Source organism: Nylanderia fulva, unplaced genomic scaffold, assembly GCF_048542155.1.
Source record: "Nylanderia fulva isolate GAGA-0341 unplaced genomic scaffold, ASM4854215v1 Scaffold31, whole genome shotgun sequence".
NCBI classification, from domain to species: domain Eukaryota; kingdom Metazoa; phylum Arthropoda; class Insecta; order Hymenoptera; family Formicidae; genus Nylanderia; species Nylanderia fulva.
The window spans coordinates 1,631,181-1,652,363 of record NW_028190379.1 but is presented as its reverse complement, the minus strand read 5'-3'; the positions used below and the strand labels follow the sequence as shown (position 1 = coordinate 1,652,363).

At 32.5% G+C, this 21,183-nt stretch overlaps 2 protein-coding genes across 2 annotated transcripts; both read right to left on the bottom strand.

Annotated features, from left to right (window-relative positions):
• Positions 1–1,807: 1,807 nt before the first annotated feature.
• LOC114933918 (sodium- and chloride-dependent GABA transporter 1) lies at positions 1,808–17,788 on the bottom strand. Its single transcript, XM_029306498.2, has 11 exons — positions 17,422–17,788; positions 14,300–14,605; positions 12,812–12,946; positions 12,576–12,704; positions 12,120–12,261; positions 8,816–9,187; positions 7,840–8,056; positions 6,959–7,111; positions 6,329–6,532; positions 5,814–5,984; positions 1,808–5,671 (listed from the first exon to the last, which is right to left on the bottom strand). Exons 2-11 carry the CDS (start codon positions 14,598–14,600, stop codon positions 5,534–5,536), a joined length of 1,962 nt encoding a protein of 653 aa, XP_029162331.1. The 5' UTR covers positions 14,601–14,605; positions 17,422–17,788; the 3' UTR covers positions 1,808–5,533.
• Positions 17,789–18,741: 953 nt separating this feature from the next.
• On the bottom strand, positions 18,742–20,959 carry LOC146722482 (uncharacterized). The gene is given in 6 exon segments (XM_085484702.1): positions 18,742–18,837; positions 19,151–19,394; positions 19,745–19,995; positions 20,402–20,497; positions 20,566–20,908; positions 20,910–20,959. Coding segments are annotated over 6 exon segments (1,080 nt in total).
• Positions 20,960–21,183: the final 224 nt, after the last annotated feature.

Below are 21,183 nucleotides of genomic sequence, written 5' to 3'. Positions count from 1 at the left end.
TATAAAAATTAAATAAATAATATGGTTACTTTTCTAATTATTTCCTTATTACGTAATATTTACAGTAATAATATACAAATAAAAAAGAAAATTAATTATTTCTATAAATTGTTGTTAATTAATCATTTTAATTATTGCATTTCAAAATTAAAATAGGAAGCTCTCTCTAGATATGCAAATAAATGATAGTAAATTAACTAAGAAAAAATTAATTTTGACAAAATATGGTTTGAGTTCTATTTTTGAATCATCTTCAGCAAAAAATAATTGAATAAATCATGCATCTGTTTTTCCATGACTCTCACAATTAGTAACATCTGCGACGAATAAACGTAATAAATCTCCTTTGGCTTAGAATAAATTCTTTGTTTACGGCTGGAATCAAAAAGAGGCTTACTACACTTGTTAGTCGCAGATGTCACTGATTGTGTTTTGTGGAGTAATTTATGTTTATAAAGTTACAAAATTTATTTATTTCTCAATTTTTTATTTTAAAAATAATTCGATTATTTTTAATGCTCCGTGCATATATATATATATATATATATATATATATATATATATTTAAATATGTCATCATATATGTATATATTTAACATCATATATATATTTAAATTCGCTAACATTTTTTTTAAATATATATATATTTTTAAATATATATATAGATTTAAAAAAAAATGTCAGTGAATTTGACTCGTCCGCGAGGATATCATTATCCTTTCGCGCAGTTCGCGCGGTCAAGGAGCGTAAGACAGTCTTAACGACGGCGCGTATCTACGTGAGGGAGAATGTCACCGAGGAACAGTGGACCATGGAGAATGCGCGCTGGTATTGCGATAATAGTCGCCGCTGCAAAATAAAAGACCGCGTAACGATCGGGTTTAGTGTGGCAGACGGGTATGCACACATCAGCGCTTTCCGTACTTTGCTCACCCGTATCACGTCGTCTTTAGCCGTCATAAAACACATCGTGAAACGATCCGTCGTTCCGCGCAAGATGAGAGGAAGCTGACAGTTGAAATACACAAACACAGAGAAAGAGGGACACTCGAAATATGACAAGATCTTCTGTCTGACATTACACGCGGAGGACAACTTCCGCGCTACGATTCTACAATCGTTTGAAATGGATTATTTCCTACCGTTGCAATAAAGCTTTCTGAGAAAAGCTTTGAGCCGGATATATTTTTTAACAAGATTGACATATTTTTTTTTTTATCCTCTCAGAAAAAGTTGACAGATTTTTGACTACGTCATTTGATGAAACTTGCGATGGTTAAAGAGAGAAGACATTGCAGTCTGGAATTTATGTATTTTATAGAAGAGCTTTGACATCTAACATAGTTCTCAAAAGTTATGTATTCATTTGACGTAATTATTTCGACGTTCTGTCGTTAATAAACTATGCTCTTGTTAGCGAGCGTTTATTGAACGAGGGGATATTACAGAGGCATTACAATCATTCATTACGAATATCTGCGCTGGTGAAACTGTGGATTGTTACATTGACGTTTGTTAATCGTTATGCAAAATTTCGCGTGCAATTCTATTAGCAATCAAAATATCGGTAGAATGGCTGTGGGGATTCTAATCTACGCGTCTGTAATTCGTGCCTGAAATAGTCATTAAGCGACTAATGAATATTAGAAAAGAGAATATAATGAAACAGCCACAAATTATGAACAATCATAAATACACAGTGCAAAATCATAATAGAAGTGATATTATACATATATATAAACGACAGAACAAAAAGTATATTATTTATCGCTGTGTATAATTAAATATCAAAAATAATCTCACAATGTAGGCGTTACTATTTATTCAAGTACATATATGTGGATACAATTTAGCCGGAAACGTATACATAATATTATAACTATGTGAAACACCCAATGCATTTTAAGCTAGTACACATTCGCAAATAATGCATTGCTTTTAACGCATATATCGCTCGAAAAGTAATTAAATTCAACCAAATTTCGGTCCTCGAGCACGTATACAACATTGCGACTCAGAGATCATGTAATCTGATTTCCCAAAAATTTATTTCAAAATTCTTACTCACCGTTTTCGCTCTGTTATATGTTTTTTCAGAATTTGCGAAACAGAAATACTTGCGATTCGCAAGCTATAAATGTATGATAAGGTACTTAAAAATTTTACAGTACGATTGCGTCGGCGAAGAAATGAATTTTAAATAGAATATAATTTTTTAAATGTTTTTCTGAAATAAATCCAGATGGAACGGTTTATTTACTGTAATCAAAAATGTATTCTGCGAAAGTTTAAAAATATAGATAAGATTATCATTTCATGATAAACCGTCGAATATTCATTTTTTAAACATATGCGTGTGCGCAATAAAAATATATACATGTACAGTTGAGTAAAATTTTATATTCTTAGCAAACTGTGATAAAAATCGGATTTATAAATAAACGATGCTATATTAATGTTCCAATGATTCTAGTAAACAATACAAACCATTTTTCTCGTACACGTGTAAAATTGAGAATTAAAAAAAAATTGTTCAAAATTTCTATATAAACAAAGTACAGAAAAATCTGACAACATCGATAAGAAGAAAACGACTTGCTCCGTCGTAAATACATTTAATTTCCGTTTACAAAAAATAATACTGCCTTGGCTCAGATCTTTTTTGATTTTCTCACGGTCATATATATCACTATACATCGTATAAAACGTAATGCACGTAATTTATATACGTATATAGAAATATAATATTCGTATAACACACGCTTCGCATTCCTCGTACTAGCAACGATTCATCGAACCATAATCGAATCATCTGCGCGGTCGACAGACGCATACGGTTCAGGTCATTCTGCGTTTTGCAATAACGCGTATGCAAATATTAACGTGCAAGAATAATTGCGGAAATTTATGCTCGCGTTTTCCCATCCCCTTCGATTGTGCTTATGTGTACGTCACATTGAATACATTTACAGATACAGTTATGTGGTTATTACGCTATCATGCGCTGAACAAATGTTTGCGATGTTACACACATATATATGCAGTCGCAGTGTTGTGTTCTCTCGCTCGCAATGGGTGTGTGTGTGTGAAAAAATTTTTCGCATGTTCGCGTGTCATCGTTGATTAATTTGCCAATTAATAATAATTAATCAAATAATCGAGACCCTTTCGGCGTGTGTATAAATATTTCACTTTAATATCATCATTCGCAAACAAAGTGATCATTTTATAAATTATGTTGTAATAAAACATGGGTGTGTATATATTCTGTCGATATACCTATATATAAACCACATTAAATAAAGTTACGAATTAATCATGTCGCAATTATATACGCACATTGTTCAACGCAGATCCGACTGGCTTATAAATATCGCTCATTTTTTTAGCTTACTATTGGAAGTACTTCGCAACCGTATGGTACTAAAATAGAAACGAATATCGCAGCCATATCCCTTAGTATTGTACAACGTCAACAATTGTAACACTTCGACGAATAGCGCTCGCGATTTACTCTATACGGACTAAATAAGAAAACATATTCTTCATGAATTAGGCCGGTTGAGAAAAAGTATATATCGCTTCGTACGTTTATTGCTTTTTGTATTTTTCGAGCAAATGAGAAATCTCTCGCGTTTATATAAAAAAATATCTTTACCTACGAGGAAACAAAGATTTGAAATGATGGAAATTAGGAGAATGTAGTATTCGCGCTGGTAATGAAAAAAATAAATGTTTTATTTGATACTTTTCACAAGTTTTTCCGAGTAAAAAAAACGCCACATTCTCTGGCGCATTTGAACTGATAGAACAAATTGAAAACATATTTAGAATATAGAAGATTAAATTGGATAACATCGTTCATCGAATAAAAGTCTCAATTTTTTCCCAATAATTTTATATATTATATATATGTAACATATATATCCTTCTTCTAAATTTAACTTTAACTCTTTCTAGAATACTGTCAGACGTGTCTCAGACACTAAATACTTTGTTATATATTGATTGCAAGTTTAAATCAGTTTTCACATGTTCTGTCAAAAGAAAAATTGCTGTTAGAGGAATTGATTGTGTCGGTAATTCATTATGCGCCATCAAATATTGAGTTTTGAACAAACAAGTAACGGAACTTATACATCACTTTGTAATTCTACGTTACGTCATTAAATTCATTATTGTAATTATTAATCGTATCATAACGTGAAACGTGAAAAAAATTCTAATATTTGTGCTGTCGAAGTTGTGAATGCAGTATATAAACTGCTAAAAAACTTTATGATAGAAACATTCTGTATCCTGCTACGGTCCAGTTGATTATCGCGACTGGTTGGAATTGAAGATGTCTCTTCTCAAGTCAATCATCAAAATACACATACGAATACCAAAATTACATTATATTTTTTATTTTATTACTTGTACTTTAGTATATTGTGAGTATATTTAGTAACTGTCAGTAACTCTATATATATGCTACGTTTCTATTTTATCTCGCAGAGTTACAGCAAATTTTTCAATGCACTCACCAAGCGGAGCCTTTAAATTGCGCGAACCCTCGTAAGTGCATTACTTTGAGTGGACATAGAAAAAGTAAATTTTCTATACTCCTCTCTCTCAAGAGCTCATTCTTCGATAGAAGAAGTTTCAATTCCTTTAAACCAGTCGAATTATCAACCAAACCATCTCTCTCTGTTAAAAATTCATACACTTATCGCGAGTATGTGATCGCGATATAAAAATATACCTCTTTTAATTCTCATCCCCGTAATTAGGTATCTGAATACACATTCTCTCTAGCGCGGTATACTATTATTATTTCTATAAGTACTCCTTTTCCTCCGTCATACGCTTCCAATATACATATTATACCTTTTATCTTATCAGAGCTTGGTCAACGCAGACGAATCATTTAATTGCGATCCCCAAATAATTATCTTGATAGCTAAATTCCTCACTCTCTCCCTCTTAAAACTTTAATAGCTGGTATCATTATCAATAAATTTAAATAATCAAGTTTTAAATGTGATAATAAGTTTTCTTGCGTTCCTTAAAACTCTCAATATATTTTTATAAATTAAAAATAATAGATTACATAATTCTTCAAAGAAGTTTCTTTGAAACATTTTTTTATTTTTGAATATAATAATATAATATTATTTTTAATACATATATAATTATTTTTAAATATATAATATAATTAAAAAAATATATTAAAATATTGTAATTGACCAGCTGTTAAGGAATTAAGAGAGAATCTTTGACACCCCTTTGTCAGAAATACGTTATTAAATAAATATAATGATATATGATTATATATTAAATAAATATAATAATATAATGATCGCTGTCTTACTGATTGTGAGCATATTATATGAAACCGATTAATTTGACACGCGTCCATTTTTGACACAAATTACTACTGAATGCCCAGTCGTTGTGCTGGACTCTTTTCACTTTATTTATCTCACTATAAATATTACTTTTACGATAAGTGTAACCTAATATATGAGTTAAAGGTTATCGCTAGCGTCAATCATGTTTGACTTAGGAAACTGTTATTTTTCGTAATTAAGCCCGCGCTACTCTCTGACATAGGTATCACGGCCGACTTTTCGCCTTTCGGTAACTTTGCATGCGATTTTATGTTCGGTTGCAGACCTTTCAGGATATTCTATATAAAAAGAAAAGATCACAGATTATATTCGCGACTCAAAATGGATTAAAATAATTATGGCTTATTATTATTCCATGTGCGATAATAATTTCAGATAGGGTTTGCGTATGCATGCAATTTACACGCAAACATCGTTTACCTCCTTGAACGATCCTGGCGTAACTATTACGTAATACAACGCGTAACCTGGTATCCATATCATAGATGAAAGACTCAAGCATACTCCCACTATGTCTGCCCACGTCGGATATTTGTAACTGCTGCCATATTTGAGTGGCTGATATTGCACGATTTGAAATACGAAGATAAACTGAAAGATAAAAATATTATAATTATGTGAGAAAACCTTTTTGCGTGTATAATATATGATACACATTTTATATATCTTTTGTTTCATTTATAATATTAGTGTATGCTTTCTACTTTACTTGATAATAATAATAATTCTGTGCTCATTAATTTATATTAACGCTATTCTCTACTCCTAACTTGCCAGCAAACTTCGTGATTCACGCCCACTGCTTGCTATTCGAAATTAGATCGAAAGTTGCAAATAAAGAACCGCATTGATTTACATAATTAATACTTTGTTTCGAAGTATAATGGTAGGTGTGGGTCTGCTTTGATTGTTATAATAAACCTCTTATTACTTACGAGCATGATTATCGGCGCGAGTAGAACCCAGCATATATACCAGAATTTATTCAAACGAATTCCCATCATCTGATGCACGCAATCGCAGAATTTCTTCGCTCCGAAGATCCACGAAATTGCGATTGTTTGGAAGAAACACACCCACAAAATAGACATACCGCTCGCGGAGTAGAAGTCCATCAGTTGGAAAATATAAATTCCACCCTGAAAAAAATGACACTTTTATTTTTCTATTCTTTAATTTTTTATCGCGCATCTAAACCTTTCTGTATATGCATTATACGCAGCAGAATGTTTGTATCTAAATAAATGCGAAAAATTTCAACTAATGAAGGAGATAAAAATTAAATTTATATTTTTTTTGTCAAAAATTTCAGACCAATTTAAAATATGAAACTTGGATATTTCCCGTTTTATTTTTTTAATTTGTTTGAAATTTGAGAAAAAAAATAAAAATTAATTTTTACCTCCTTTAAAAACTCCTCAGAGAAGGATATAAGATTATACGTTTATATAAGAAACCTCTCTTAATTTTTGAATCATCTAAAATTTTTTGCACTTATTTAGATACACCTTGTATATTCAATTCTTTGTTTATGGATTGATTGACATGGTTAATTGGATACTAACGTTCGTGACCATCGGAACTCCCAGAGCGAACATTATCAGACAGATAGCTATGGTGAACTTGATCCTGTGAGGACGAAGGACATCCGGCCAGTAGTCAACCATACCGGTTATGAAAGATTCCACGATACAAAATTCACTGTCGATCCCAAGTATCTGCGTAGAGAGACGAAGCGATTCGTATATAATCATCTAACATTTGTGTAAAGAATTGGAAAAGTTCTAATTTCTCTATACTTAAGCTTTGCTCCAAAATCTACGTTCAGATTGATCATTTATATTCCGTAATATGCATCTACAATATTCCATCAAAATCATAGTCATCTGTTAGGAATATGAGTCTTACATGATTTGTTCTCATTATTATAATAATTAATTTTACAAAGACAAACTACATGAACAATAATATGAACTACATATTAAATCTAAAATTTTTTTAAAATTTTAAGAAAAAATTGAACAAGCCTGTGACTAAAAAATCATTACATTAAATTTATTACATTGAATTGTGAAATATCTGTAGAAAATAAAATATTATCGAATTTTGATTTTATTAGATGAAAGAATTTGACGCATAAATTGCTAATATCGTTTTATACTGCAATTTATGTTAAAATTTAAATGGATCGTTAACATATTTTTTGAAGTAAAGAGAATCTCTGAAAATTCTTCAAACGTTTTAAAATATTATTTTCCATGAACATATTTCACAATTTGTCTTAGCACAAAAATACACAGTTCGACGTTAAATTGTGACATGTCGAAAGCATCTTCCTGCCGAGGGCGACAATGCGTGTCCAAACTCTTTTTACAGCGATGTACACGTCACATAATAAATATAGACGGCGACAGCCGATTCCGTCGTCGGAATAACAATTTCTTACGAGCAGCATCACGAAGAATATAATGGCCCACAACGAAGCACCGGGTAGCTTCAGAACGACCTCGGGATACGTGAGGAACACGAGACCAGGTCCGCTCTTGACGACCTCGGACACCTGCGTTTGCTGTTCCAGGGCGATGTGACCCAGTATCGAAAATGTTACGCAACCGGCCAGAAGACACGTCAGGGTATTGACTACGCAAGTGATTATTGCGTCTCTGCAAGACAAAACTCTCTTTTTGAAAGACTCCAGCAGCGACGACACCTCGTCGTGTGATTAAAAAAGAATAGAGCGCGCTAACAAAGTCTTCATTTTATACGTAAACAATAATAGAAATTGTCGAAATTTAAGGCAAAATAAGGCCAACGTGAAATCTGACACGGCTAACGTGTATTAGCGTTTATACACGTGGCTCAATTTCGAATCGACATGGAGCCGCAGAAACCGACGATTGCAGCAAGTTCGAGAAAGTTTTAACCCTTAGTCCCGACTCATGGGTCGTTTGCGACCCAAACAAAATTTAAAATTTAAATTTAAATTTTTTTTTTTTTTTATTTTTGTCGATATCTTCATTTGGCTTAAAGTTATGATATTTTAAGTGAACAAGTGATTTTTCCTTAGGTACCTCCATTTCAATAACAAACTATATAAAAAAATAATTTTTATCGAAATGTTATGATTGGGACTTCAAGTTGAAGGTTGCAAGAAGCTCCATGAATTTCTTCAGATTTTTTAAAGCGTTTTTACTGATCCAAATAACGCAAAGACCCATGAGTCGGGATTAAAGGTGCCGAAAAGAACCGTCGGGATTAAGGGTTAATCAAAAGTGTTCTATACATAAAGATTAAATTCTACCTCGACATTCTTGTCGGTGAAAAATTAACTTCTCGAACTTCGGATAAACGACGCTGTCTTATTGAAGCTCGATATCTTGTCGATAATTGCCATCCGGGGTAGGAGATCTTACATCGCTTACCTATAACAATTGTGATGGAACTTGTTGTACGAGCCTAGGGCGGGCAGGGCACCGGTACCGATACTGTACGCGAAGAAGATCTGGGTAGCACCGTCTATCCATGGTCCGGGATTGCGCAACTCCTCCCATCGCGGTGTCACGTAGTAAAGCAAACCGTCGTACGAGCCCTTCAACGTCACCGCTCTTCCCAAAAGAATGAAAAGCACCACGTACGGGAACAAGGCTGAAAACCAGATGATCTTACCGCTCTGATGTAGACCACGCCGGATGATAAAGTAAACGAGCAACCAGCCGAGAATCAGGCTGCCTAGTAGCTCCCACTGGATCCCGCCGATGCTCTCGATACCGGAAGTGATGCCCAGGACTCGCCGACTGAAAATACGATTCGGTTTAAACTTATCATCATTTTACACAAGTAATACTTTACTGATCAAAATTTCTTAACTCGACTAAACCTTTCAATTTAAAATTAATTAATGAAAGGCTCGTATAAATTAACAAAATTAAAAAAAGGTAAATATTGTAGGCCAACTAAACGAGCAAAATTAAATAAGATGTAAAGATTTATTAATAATTAAATAATTAAATTCTCATTCCGTTAGAGAAATAATATACAGCGTAAAGAACAGAAAAATGGAATTAATTTAAACAAAGACACCGAATTGCTAGACAGTAGTTATTTTGACATACTTAAAAAATTAGCTGAATCATAGTTTAGAAAAACATTGGTAATAAATAAATACATTACGCTCTCTACCTTGACATTTGTTATTTAGACTTCGCAACACACACTTGAAATTTCGAGAAGAAGAACTTGTTAAAACGATAATGTAAGTTGAAAGATTTTTTAATTTTCTCTGCTTCATTCAGCTTCAGAAGTGGGATATCCCTTGCTCTGAGTGGTTTTTTCGCGTTCGGAATTTAGACGCAAATAGATTGCGTCACCCGCATTCCTTCTCTTTTTTTTTGAGTGAGTAAAAAAAAAGAAAAAAAAACCACGGTGCTCGCGTCGTCAAAAAGACTAACGAGTGCGTGTTATTTTTGCGTTGTCCAGTGACTGTCGAAACATTTTCGCGTTGTCCAGTGACTGTCGAAACATTTTCGCGTTGTCCAGTGACTGTCGAAATATTCTCGCGTTGTCCAAAGACTGTCGAAATATTCTCGCGTTGTCCAAAGACTGTCGAAATATTCTCGCGTTGTCCAAAGACTGTCGAAATATTCTCGCGTTGTCCAAAGACTGTCGAAATATTCTCGCGTTGTCCAGTGACTGTCGAAATATTCTCGCGTTGTCCAGTGACTGTCGAAATATTCTCGCATTGTCCAGTGACTGTCGAAATATTCTCGCGTTGTCCAAAGACTGTCGAAATATTCTCGCGTTGTCCAGAGACTGTCGAAATATTCTCGCGTTGTCCGAAGACTGAAGAAGTCAATCTTTGCATTGCCCAAAAGGCGGTCGAAGCTTTCTATAATTTTCAGTGTTTTAATCGCATTCGAAAATTTTCTTTGTTACGGTCACGAAAAGTGCCGGTTAGACGTCATTGGTATCAAATGCGTCGTTCGCGCTAAAAAGCAGTCGCCATTTTTATTTTTCTTAGTGCCTTTGTTTCCCGAGCTCACGAGTCGCGAGACACCCGCGAATTCAGGCATTCCAACAAAGAGTCCTCTCCTCAGAAAAACAAACATCCTCACAGCTCTGATTTATTAATTTAATTCGTGTAAAATATCCACAGCATGATTAAATGTCGCAAAACTTGGAATTTCAGACCAATCGTCTTACTCATCCATTGATCATCAGCGAAGAATCGTTAACTTTGTATTTTAATATTTGATTTTTATGTATTGAAGAAGACTGTAGTGCAGTCGAAACGTTTACGCTGTATATTGTTTCTCTAACGGAAAAAATGAGAATTTAATTATTTAATTATTAATAAATCTTTACATCTTATTTAATTTTGCTCGTTTAGTTGGCCTATAATATTTACCTTTTTTAACTTTTAATTCAATATTATTTTCTTCATTGAACATATCAAAGTCATTTAGTTTAAGGGTTTAGTGTCGCAAATAAATTAGTCGAGACTCCTAGGAGTTAAAATAATTTATTAAACCAATTAATTTCTATATTATATTATTATATTTGCAAAATAAATATTATATTACTTTTTTTAAATAAAAATAAAAATAAAATTTTCATAATTTAATCACATGTATAATAAAACTGATAATGAAAATAAAATAAATAATTATGAATTTATAGACTGATTAAAGATTCTAATAAATTAGTCGACAATTTTTTTCAGTGTTGTAATAAGAGAACAAATAATGTATAAAAGTATAAATATGTAAGATTGAATTAGAATCGCGTTACGCAATTACATGTGTAAAAAACGATTGCTTGTTTCACTCATCGTTCCGCAAAATAAATCTATGAGTTTATATTAAATTGATAAATTACGAATTTTCGTATGAAACGTATAAGCATGTTCTCTTGAGATTAATATTACTGACATTTTTTTCCGTTACATAATGCGTTTAAACACGAGCGAATTTGCTCCGACCTGATTTCAAAAAAATCAATGTCGCATTTTCCTTAATATTCTTACGTCTCGCATAAATTCCCCGATACTTTCAAACTTACATCAGCCTTATAACTCTCGCAAGGGACAATTTGATGCATATATGTATGCTTTGATTAAACTCAAGCTTATTGAATCTAGAAAATTATCTAATTCGAAGAATATACACTTGTGTGATTAAAAAAAGAAATACAAAAATATTTAGTAAATAATAATCCTTAAGGTTGCCAGTAATAATTAATAAAAAACCACTCCTCAATGTTTAAAGTCGACCAGACTGGCAATAATTTATTATAAATAATTATTTGAAATACAACAACGTTTCGGCTGTCATTGCAGCCCTTTTCAAGTACATCAAATTTAAAACAGTAAATCAACTTCTATGCAAACTACCGACAATGTTAACGCTTGTTTTGATGAACAATGTAAGACTAAGTCTTACATTGTTCATCAAAACAAGCGTTAACATTGCGTTAACAGCGTTAACATTGTCGGTAGTTTGCATAGAAGTTGATTTACTGTTTTAAATTTGATGTACTTGAAAAGGGCTGCAATGACAGCCGAAACGTTGTTGTATTTCAAATAATTATTTATAATAAATTATTGCCAGTCTGGTCGACTTTAAACATTGAGAAGTGGTTTTTTAAAAATATTTAGCATTTACAATGCTTATTATATATTTAAATTTATTTTATGTTTATATATTGTAACAATTAGTGAGATTTACTTACTCCCAGTATTCTTCTACCGGCGTGGTATGGTGGCAGGTATTATTATTATTATGAGCAACTATTATTTTCGAACAGTTTATTCGTCCATGAGTGCTTTTGCTTTCTTCAGCATCGAAACAATCATCCGTGTTCCACCAATTTCCTTTAATAAAAAAAAAATATTTTATATACGACAGAAGATAATTAAATAGTAACCCTAAAGATGCGGGTTTATAATATTTCGTCTTGCAATACTTTTGTATATAAATATTATTATAAATATTATATTTATATAAATATGTTGAATGTAGGAGGAAAGAGCTTAATTCATACTTTTAAGTATTTGTCTCTTTTTTTAATAATATTATTATACCACATTTATTTTAAGTATAGTTTTTAAAAAAATATTTTAAAAGCATTCTGTGGTTTTAATTTAATAAGTCTTGAGTACTTTTAAAATATACATATATTACTTACCGCATCCACGCCAAGGTACTTTAGGTATATTCACGAATGTGCTTATAAGGTAAAAAAGTGTCCAAGAAATAATTATACAATAATATACGTCGAGGAAGAATACAATAGTCATCGTAGCATATCCCACACCTGAAATATGACCACAATAAATTATCACAATAATTATTATCAGAGTATATCCATTGATATAGACGAACTATACCTTTGGTTTGAAAATCGAGATATAATTTTTTTACCTTGCAAAAGAGGACACAATTGTCCCACTAGCGACATTCCGCCTGCTCCAAGGTATTGTCCAATAGCGACTTCTTGAAAAAATATAGGAATTCCACAAAATAGCATCGCGATACCATAAGTGATCAGGAAAGCACCTGCAGCAAAATTCCGAGATGAATGAAAATCATGACTAATTAATTTACTTGTATAAATAATAATTATTAGTTTTACACATCGAGTTAAAAAAATATAAATAATCCATCTCATCTGTCATTTATAATTATAAGCCATTTTTCTTTTCTATTTTAAAATAGATTTTTTTATATAAACATAAAAGAAGTTAATTAACAGCAAATTAGCAATTAAACTGAGAAAAAGCGAGACTGTGAGCTGAATTATATTTTATCTCATGCAGTTTTCATCATGTATTAAGGATTACATGACTTCGTAATTAAAGTAGCAATTATGCATGTTGGATGTTACTGAAATTTAATACTGTCTGCGTCATCGACTTAAAGTGGCAAAAAAGCTCTAGGGAAGCTCGAAAATAAAATAATCAAGACTCCTACGAGTTAAAGTAATATATTAAAGCAATTAATTTCTATATTATATTATTTGCAAAATATTATTTTTTTTTAATGTTTGTGAACAAAGAAGGGCTGTAAGAGCTATATTAAACAAATTGCAGTTGTCAGATAATCTTAATAAAATTCATTTAAAACGAGAAAATAAATACATGAGAAATAAACATTTATGTGTAGATGATATTAATAAAATGTATTTTAAAATGAGAAAATAAATATATAAGAAATAAAACAATTATGCGAACGTTTCGGCTGACATTTCAAGCCTTCTTCAGCGCAATACAAATATTTTAATTATAAATTAGAACGTGATATTAAACATTAAAGACGGTAGTTAACATAGTCAAGATAATAAATATGTAAAGTCAGTTATTGTCTCAATACATATGTTGTTGAACAAGTCATCGTGTATGACAACCATCGTTTCCGATACATACTTTGTTCGAGAGAACGCACCATGCAATCACCATTTGTTTAATATAGCTCTTACAGCCCTTCTTTGTTCACAAACATTAAGTTTAATAGAGCTAATTACTATTTTTATTTTTTTTTAATAAAATAAAAATACAATTTTCCTAATTTAATTACATCTAACAATAAGTTAATTTGATATTATATAAATATATAATATAATAATATAAAAATAAAAATGTAGATATTTGAGAATCGCCAGACAGAATTTTTTAAAAAAAAGTAAGACTCTTCTCTCGACCGTACTGACAAATATTATTTATTAAATCACAACGTTTCGACTCTTCTTTGAATCCTTATCAAGTGATTTGTGAAAATAAAAATAAAATTATAATTTTTTATAATTATATTATTATAATTTTAATAAGAGTCTTACTTTTTTTTATAATAATATAAGTAAATAATGTAAATTAAAATATATATATATATATTTTTTTTAATTTACATCCTTACCGCCGCCATTTTTGTAGCAAAGGTAAGGAAACCGCCAGACATTTCCTAGCCCGACGGAGACACTTATGCAAGAGAACAAAAAGTCGAGTTTATTGTCCCAACCGCCGCGTTCGGCGTCTTCCTCCCTATTTCCAAGCTCGGTCATTTTACCCTGCGGCGAGGATACAGTCATCTTCGGCACAGAGCGGGACGGTTCGCGTCTCTTGTCCGTCCCCACCGATTTGGCCTTGAACTCTATGAAGGTCTGATCGGGGTCGACCTGATCCTTCTCCTCGCCCCAGTAATACATTTTCTCCGCCATGGAGCCTGTAAACGCGTCAAAAATTGACACTGAATATCTATAAAAGGGAGCGAAAGGCTTAAAGATAATTAGAAGGATGAAACGCAAATTCTATCTTTTACGACCTTCGTATTATCGATTACAAAGTTGTTCTATTTTTCTTATTACGCGTTAAGGCATATTTCTGCTAAAAAAGACACACGCGATGCCTTATGTAAGATGATACAAGCTATAATTTGTGTGTGTGTGTGTGTGTGTGTGTGTGTGTGTGTGACAAAATGTGAAAATACATTTTTACAGTATTTTTTTTTATTTCTCACAAATTAGAATGGAAAGTCCAAACAAGCATTTATTTCGTAAAATTGATTTCTTTTTTAATCTTCGAAATCAATAATTAGAGAAAGAATTTACTAATATTTACAATTGCTTTTATTTTTTAAGTTTTAAAATATATTTAAATTTCTTTTTATTTATGAATTTATGGAAAGATTTCTTTGAATGCATAACTTTCGTTCAATGAAGATCCATATACAGGGTGTCCCAGACCTACCGTATAACACATTAATGGGAGATTCCTGAGGCGATTTGGAGACGATTTTTCCTGAACAAAAATGTCCAGGCACCAATAATTTTTGAGTTAAAAATGATTGAAAATAAAAGCCTTTTTGTAAACTAAACTTTGTAAAAATAAATTATTAACAAAACTACATTTTTTAGTTAATTTCAGGTAAAGTTTACTTTAATAAAATTTTAATTTAAGGCTTAGTTACAAAGATACATGATTTCAAAAATTGGGAACATTAAAAAAATGATGACATTTTCGCTGAGGAAAAATCGTCTCCAAATCACCTCAGGAATCTCCCATTAACGTGTTATACGGTAGGTCTGGGACACCCTGTATATTATATTACAATGTAGATTTCCGAGAAGTCAATAATACAAGCATACATATATTTTCTCCATTATCAATATTTCGTGACTCCTATTGCATTCATAGAAAAAAGCGATGCACTCTAACGATAAATTCTTCCGCCCACGTTCCGACAAAGTCTGGCACGCAACTACAAGCTGAGCAATTACGAGTGTCGTTTGGGAATTGTTTTTCCAATAACCGCCTCCGTTTCATTTACCTTTCTCTGATTTTTTTTACATAATACATATAAATTAGATTGACCTTTAGAATAATATAATTTAAAGTGACTAATTGCATCAAATTTCTGTCTCCCTGTAAATAATACAATCTAGAAAAAAAATGGAATAACGCTATATTAATAAATGGTGTTTTAAATTTAACAAAATTTTAATTGATATATTATTCATAAAATAAATTAAAAAAATAAGAAATTTGAATTGAATGCCAGAGAAAGGAGATCGAAACAAATGTTTGAAAAAACTTTCTTTCCAATCGACCAAGTTGTCCAAGCTGGACCTAACAACCGATTTTCGTCCAACACGTCCTGTCCATTTCGCGCGCATTATCCCCATCATATATACAGAAGAGAACGCATGTTCGCTCATTGAAAAGTCCCCTCCTTCGAAAATCTCTCTCTTTCTCTCGCCACCCTACTTCTTTCTCCATTGTAGTCCTGCCAATTCGGGATTTCGCGGATGAAGAGGGTGCACGTGCGAAATTGTGTACATACACGCGGACGTATATATACGCGGTTGGGAGAGTGAGTGAATGCGTGAGTGAGTGTGTGTGTGTGTGTGTGTGTGTGTGTCTGTGTGCGCGCATCGTGCGCGCGCCCTACGCGCGGATGCTGAACGCAAAATCAATATCAAGTTTACATCGCGTCTACGTACACACGTGGACCGTGAACCTCGAACGTAAATTCGGATGCGACATAGGCCCCCTACTGGATCGCGATTACGTCATTACGATAATTTTACGAGGGTGCAATATTTATTTAGATTTGGAGCAAAGGACGGAAGGGAAAAATGAAAGCATGTATACATAAGAAAATGATGAACCTTCAAACGATGTATTGTATGATGAATCAAAACTATAGGCGTCTCGCCAATAACTAGAAGCTGGAAATATATTAAAATAATTTTTTCGTCAATTTAATGGTATTTTATTTCCTTAAATTGTTAAAATATCTGGCAATTATATATAAACCACGTTCTCAACTCTGATATTTTCTGACATTTAGACCTTTTTTTGGTGTCCACCTTTTAATGCAGATAGTATGGCGTTTCATTGTGTAATAATATAAATGTAATATGCATAGATAAACAATGAAAAAGAAAACATTTAATAAGGTTTCATAATTATATGTTCAAATATCTAAAATATTTACAAATAATAATAAGTTTATTATTATCAAGCATATGCTTATCTTATTGCGACGAACAAAACGTACAAGAAATGATGCTTGCATCATATACGCTTGAGTGCGCGAAGGTGGGAAATACATGGCCGTTAATTGAATAACGTAGGTCGTGTACGAATATAATCTTAATTATTACACGATCTATGTGTCGATTAAAATGCGATATTAAATTAGATTTGTTAATTACCGGTGATAAAACGTTGTTACAACTCTTTATAGCTTCGCACATACATGCAGTTTTTCTCACACTTAGGTCTAATAATATATTCTCGAGATGTAGCTAGATGCAATTTCCATCTCGGTGCATGAGAATTAATTTCCATTAAATGTTGCTGGTGTAAAATTTATTTTCAGCTCAAATTAAGATTTTTTTATCGCGGTCATTCAAATGAAAATTAATATTACGCGATAAACGTAATATTATGTAATAAATGATGAAATTCTGTTTATATATATATTATATATATATACAATATAAATATTGATTTTGTTGAACGAAGTTCTCTTACCAAAAGATGCGTTAAGGATTCCAATGCACTAGCCGTGATCGTCAATTTTCTGTCTCGTGATAATCGTAAGACCCGGTATTGCGCGTAATCATTACATCACTCGAGAACTAGTTAGCTACGTTGTTAGGAAGACTCGTTCGCGTCTGAAGGTTCGCGCTTCCGGGTCGAATCTCCTGGATTCTTCCGGAGAGGATGCTCCGACTTGAATCAATACGCGGATGACCCGCACCGGTTTCACTTGTCAAAGGTGACGTTTGGCGAAGCGCACTTTCGGAGCAGACAAGGTTTATTTGACGTACTGACGCGTTTATCACAGGATATCTGCGACCTACCCCACAAGAGATGTGGTTACAGAATAATACTAGATAGGTTCAAGATGGGAAATATTAACCCCTTTCGAACGCATGCGCGTTTTCGCGCGCATTCTCCTCGCCAGCCGGCGAAGCTAAGTGGCGGAGTCCTGGGATCTGGCGGCAGGACCTTTTACTCGATGAGTAATCAGAGACCGAGGAGAATGATTTGTCACGAAGTAACATTGTGCTTTATATACGTTTTTTTTTTTTTTTTTTTACAAACATTAATGAAAAAAATACTGCTGTTAACTTTTCGTATGTAAAACAATTCAATAATTTTTCTAACGCGGCAGTTGTCAATAAAATATGCCTTTCAATAAATGTATACATGTATATAAATGTTTGCTGTTGAACGTAAAATATATTAAATTTTATAGACATTTTTTAAATATTAAAGTTGTTTGTAAAAATTAAAAAAAAAGATAAAGCAGTGATACTAGATTAATTTGACAGAAAATTGATGTACATTTTTTGAAACTTATTCTATTAGTAATTTGTGCGAAAAAATATTGGAGAAAATAATCAAAATTATAAATAGATGCTACAAATTGATATTTATTTATAAAAAGTTTATATACATATACATATTCTATTAATATAATTGATATTAGATAGATGTTGTATCACGTAATGTTTCGCGCATTGTTTTTAATTATTGCGTATATTCCATCGAGAGATATGTTGTTCAATATAATCTCAAAAATAAAATCTCGCGTATATATCACAAAATATATTTTTATAGAAAATTTTGTATAAAAATAACGCGTACAAATGTCATAGCGAATCTATAAAATCTTATCGAAATGTAAATAGCATCGCGCGGAGCGTTTGTTCGAATTAAATATCATGCATGAAGTTGATATGTCGCCTTCATAGAAATTTTTTTTTCACGTATTAGCGATACTCGATTAACCGAAGGCGCGCGTGTTCAATAATAAGCGTTTAACAAACGCTGTGATTAGTCTCTTCAACATCCACTCGATTGCTCACTGGAATTACCCGGTATCACTGTGTGACAGCCACGTCGGTGTCGGAATTGCTTGGCCGCAAATTTGTCAGGATCCTAGAAATAACAACCGTCATTGCAATTATATCGCATCAGCTGTTTACCTGAAAATTTCTGCGAAATCTAACAAAATTCTTGAGAAAGAATTTTTTTCGTTCTAAAGATGAGGTTACTGCGTTAATAAGTAAACATCATCTATTTCTGCTCTTATTATTATACATTTATTTAGAGAAAAAATTAAGATAAGTATAGTAAAATGAAAAAAGGTATAAAAATGATCATAATACATTAATTAAATATTTCAAAAAAATTAATTTACGATTGAAAAGGAAGAAATTCTTTTTTTTCTCTTTTTCTCTCTCACTATTACCTGAATATCGTTCACTCCCGTTACTGTGTGAAAAGATTTCATAGATATTTTTCGATGCGCTTCCTTGAACGTAGAAAAGTTTGGTGGTGGCAGCCAATTTGTTCCATAAGAGATGGGATGTACGTCTCCTCGTGTCGCATTCGCATCCATCGACATTTCTGAGCGAGCGTCGTCGCAAACTGAGTCCATTTCACTGTCATCCGTTGCTGCGTTTGCCTCGGGGCTTATAAATATTTGTTGCGTTCTAAAAAATTTTTCCAGTATATTTTGTTTATTGTTATTATTTATTGTGTTGTTTTATTATTTATTATTTTATTATTTTTTATGATTATTATTATATTATAATTTAATATCTTCTTTAGAGTTTAATTTTTTTAATTATCTATTATTTTAAATATTTCCATGTTATTATTGCTACGATTTTTTTAATTTAAAAGAACCGATAACACGCGATAACTATAAAACAAAACTTGAGTTTTGAAAGAAGAAATTATGTTCTTAATCGAAAAAATTTGACTTGATATGTACAAAATGTTTATAAATAGGGAAACAAAAATGGGAAACAGGAGATAGTAAAAATATCAATCATAATACCTGTTTTGTGACCACTCTATGCAAAACTTGGTCACCGCCAAGATGTACTGAAGTTTACTTGACATGTTTTTCATGAAAGTTCTCAAACGTTCAGTATTCATTGCGCATCCTAGCGCGATTATCCCGATTGACATTGCGATGACCCAACTAATGAAACAGGCTGACATTACCGGTGGCTGTACAGGTACAGGATAATATGAGGACCAGACACGGTGCCACCAGGGATACGAAATATCTCGATGCTCAGTTTCCTACAGCGATTTTATATTCTATACATTAATGCGTGTATAAATATATTTTTATAATCATGTAAAAACAGGAACAATTCATTTTGAATAAAAGCTTTGAATTGTTGCAATATTACAGATTGTCATAAAAATGCTACAAAGTCTTAGATAATTATATAATTATTTAAAAAAGTATATTAAATATATACAATTAATTATAATTATATTAAAATACATATATGCTTGTTTTACATGAATATAAAAATATATTTATGCACATGATTGACGTGTGGAAGAAACTTTAGAAAGCTATTATTTTATTTTAATATAGAAAAGTGTTTGAAGTCTTTGATATAAAAGCGAATAATTCGAACATTGTGAGAGTGATTTCTTTGTTAATTACAAGAGAAGTAATAACAAATCCACTCACATAACTCCAATAATACCAAACGCTGCAATAAAGTATTCTCTGAAGGACCAGCCATAACCATAAAAGCGCGGTAATCGTTAGCCAGCTGGCTGTCACCTTGAAAAACGTGCAGAGTGAAAGCAACACTAGCTGTATAATGAATCTCTAGAAATTTCTCCAAGTACCTGGAGACCTTTATAAACAAATGTCACGCCTACGAAGTTCATCAGTCGCTCGGAGGAAGGAGGATTTTTCCAGAGAACGAGCATCGTAGCTGCTACAATTACGAAGGATGGTAGAGTATGAATAAAATCCGGCCCGACCGCAATTTTCACGTATTCGCGGAACACCCTGTGTCGCAGAAGCAGGATCTCGTTAGGCACCGAGAGCAGAGTCGCTAACTGCGAATCCAGCGCGCTCAGGCAGGACGTCACCGGCGAGGAGTCAGCCTCCGGTTCCGGTTCTTCGGGGTTCATCGTCACCGCGGAGGAGAGAATCGCGGTTATGACACTTACGTTCAGCCGCATCTAAAATCTAAACACCTAATGTGTGCGCTGAAATAAACCGCGGAAGCGACATTCGTCGTTTGTTCGAGGATAAAAGTGAATGGCAGAACATACTCAGGGTTTCTAGCGATCAGGGAAATCTGGAAAACCGAGAATTGTCAGGAATTTTATAAATCTGGAATTGTCAGGGAAAAGCCAGGAAATTTGACTATTTATCTGGATTTTTGCAGATTATTCTATATTTGTTTCAATAATTTGACATTTTTTATTAAATAGATATAAATTTTTTCTTGACTC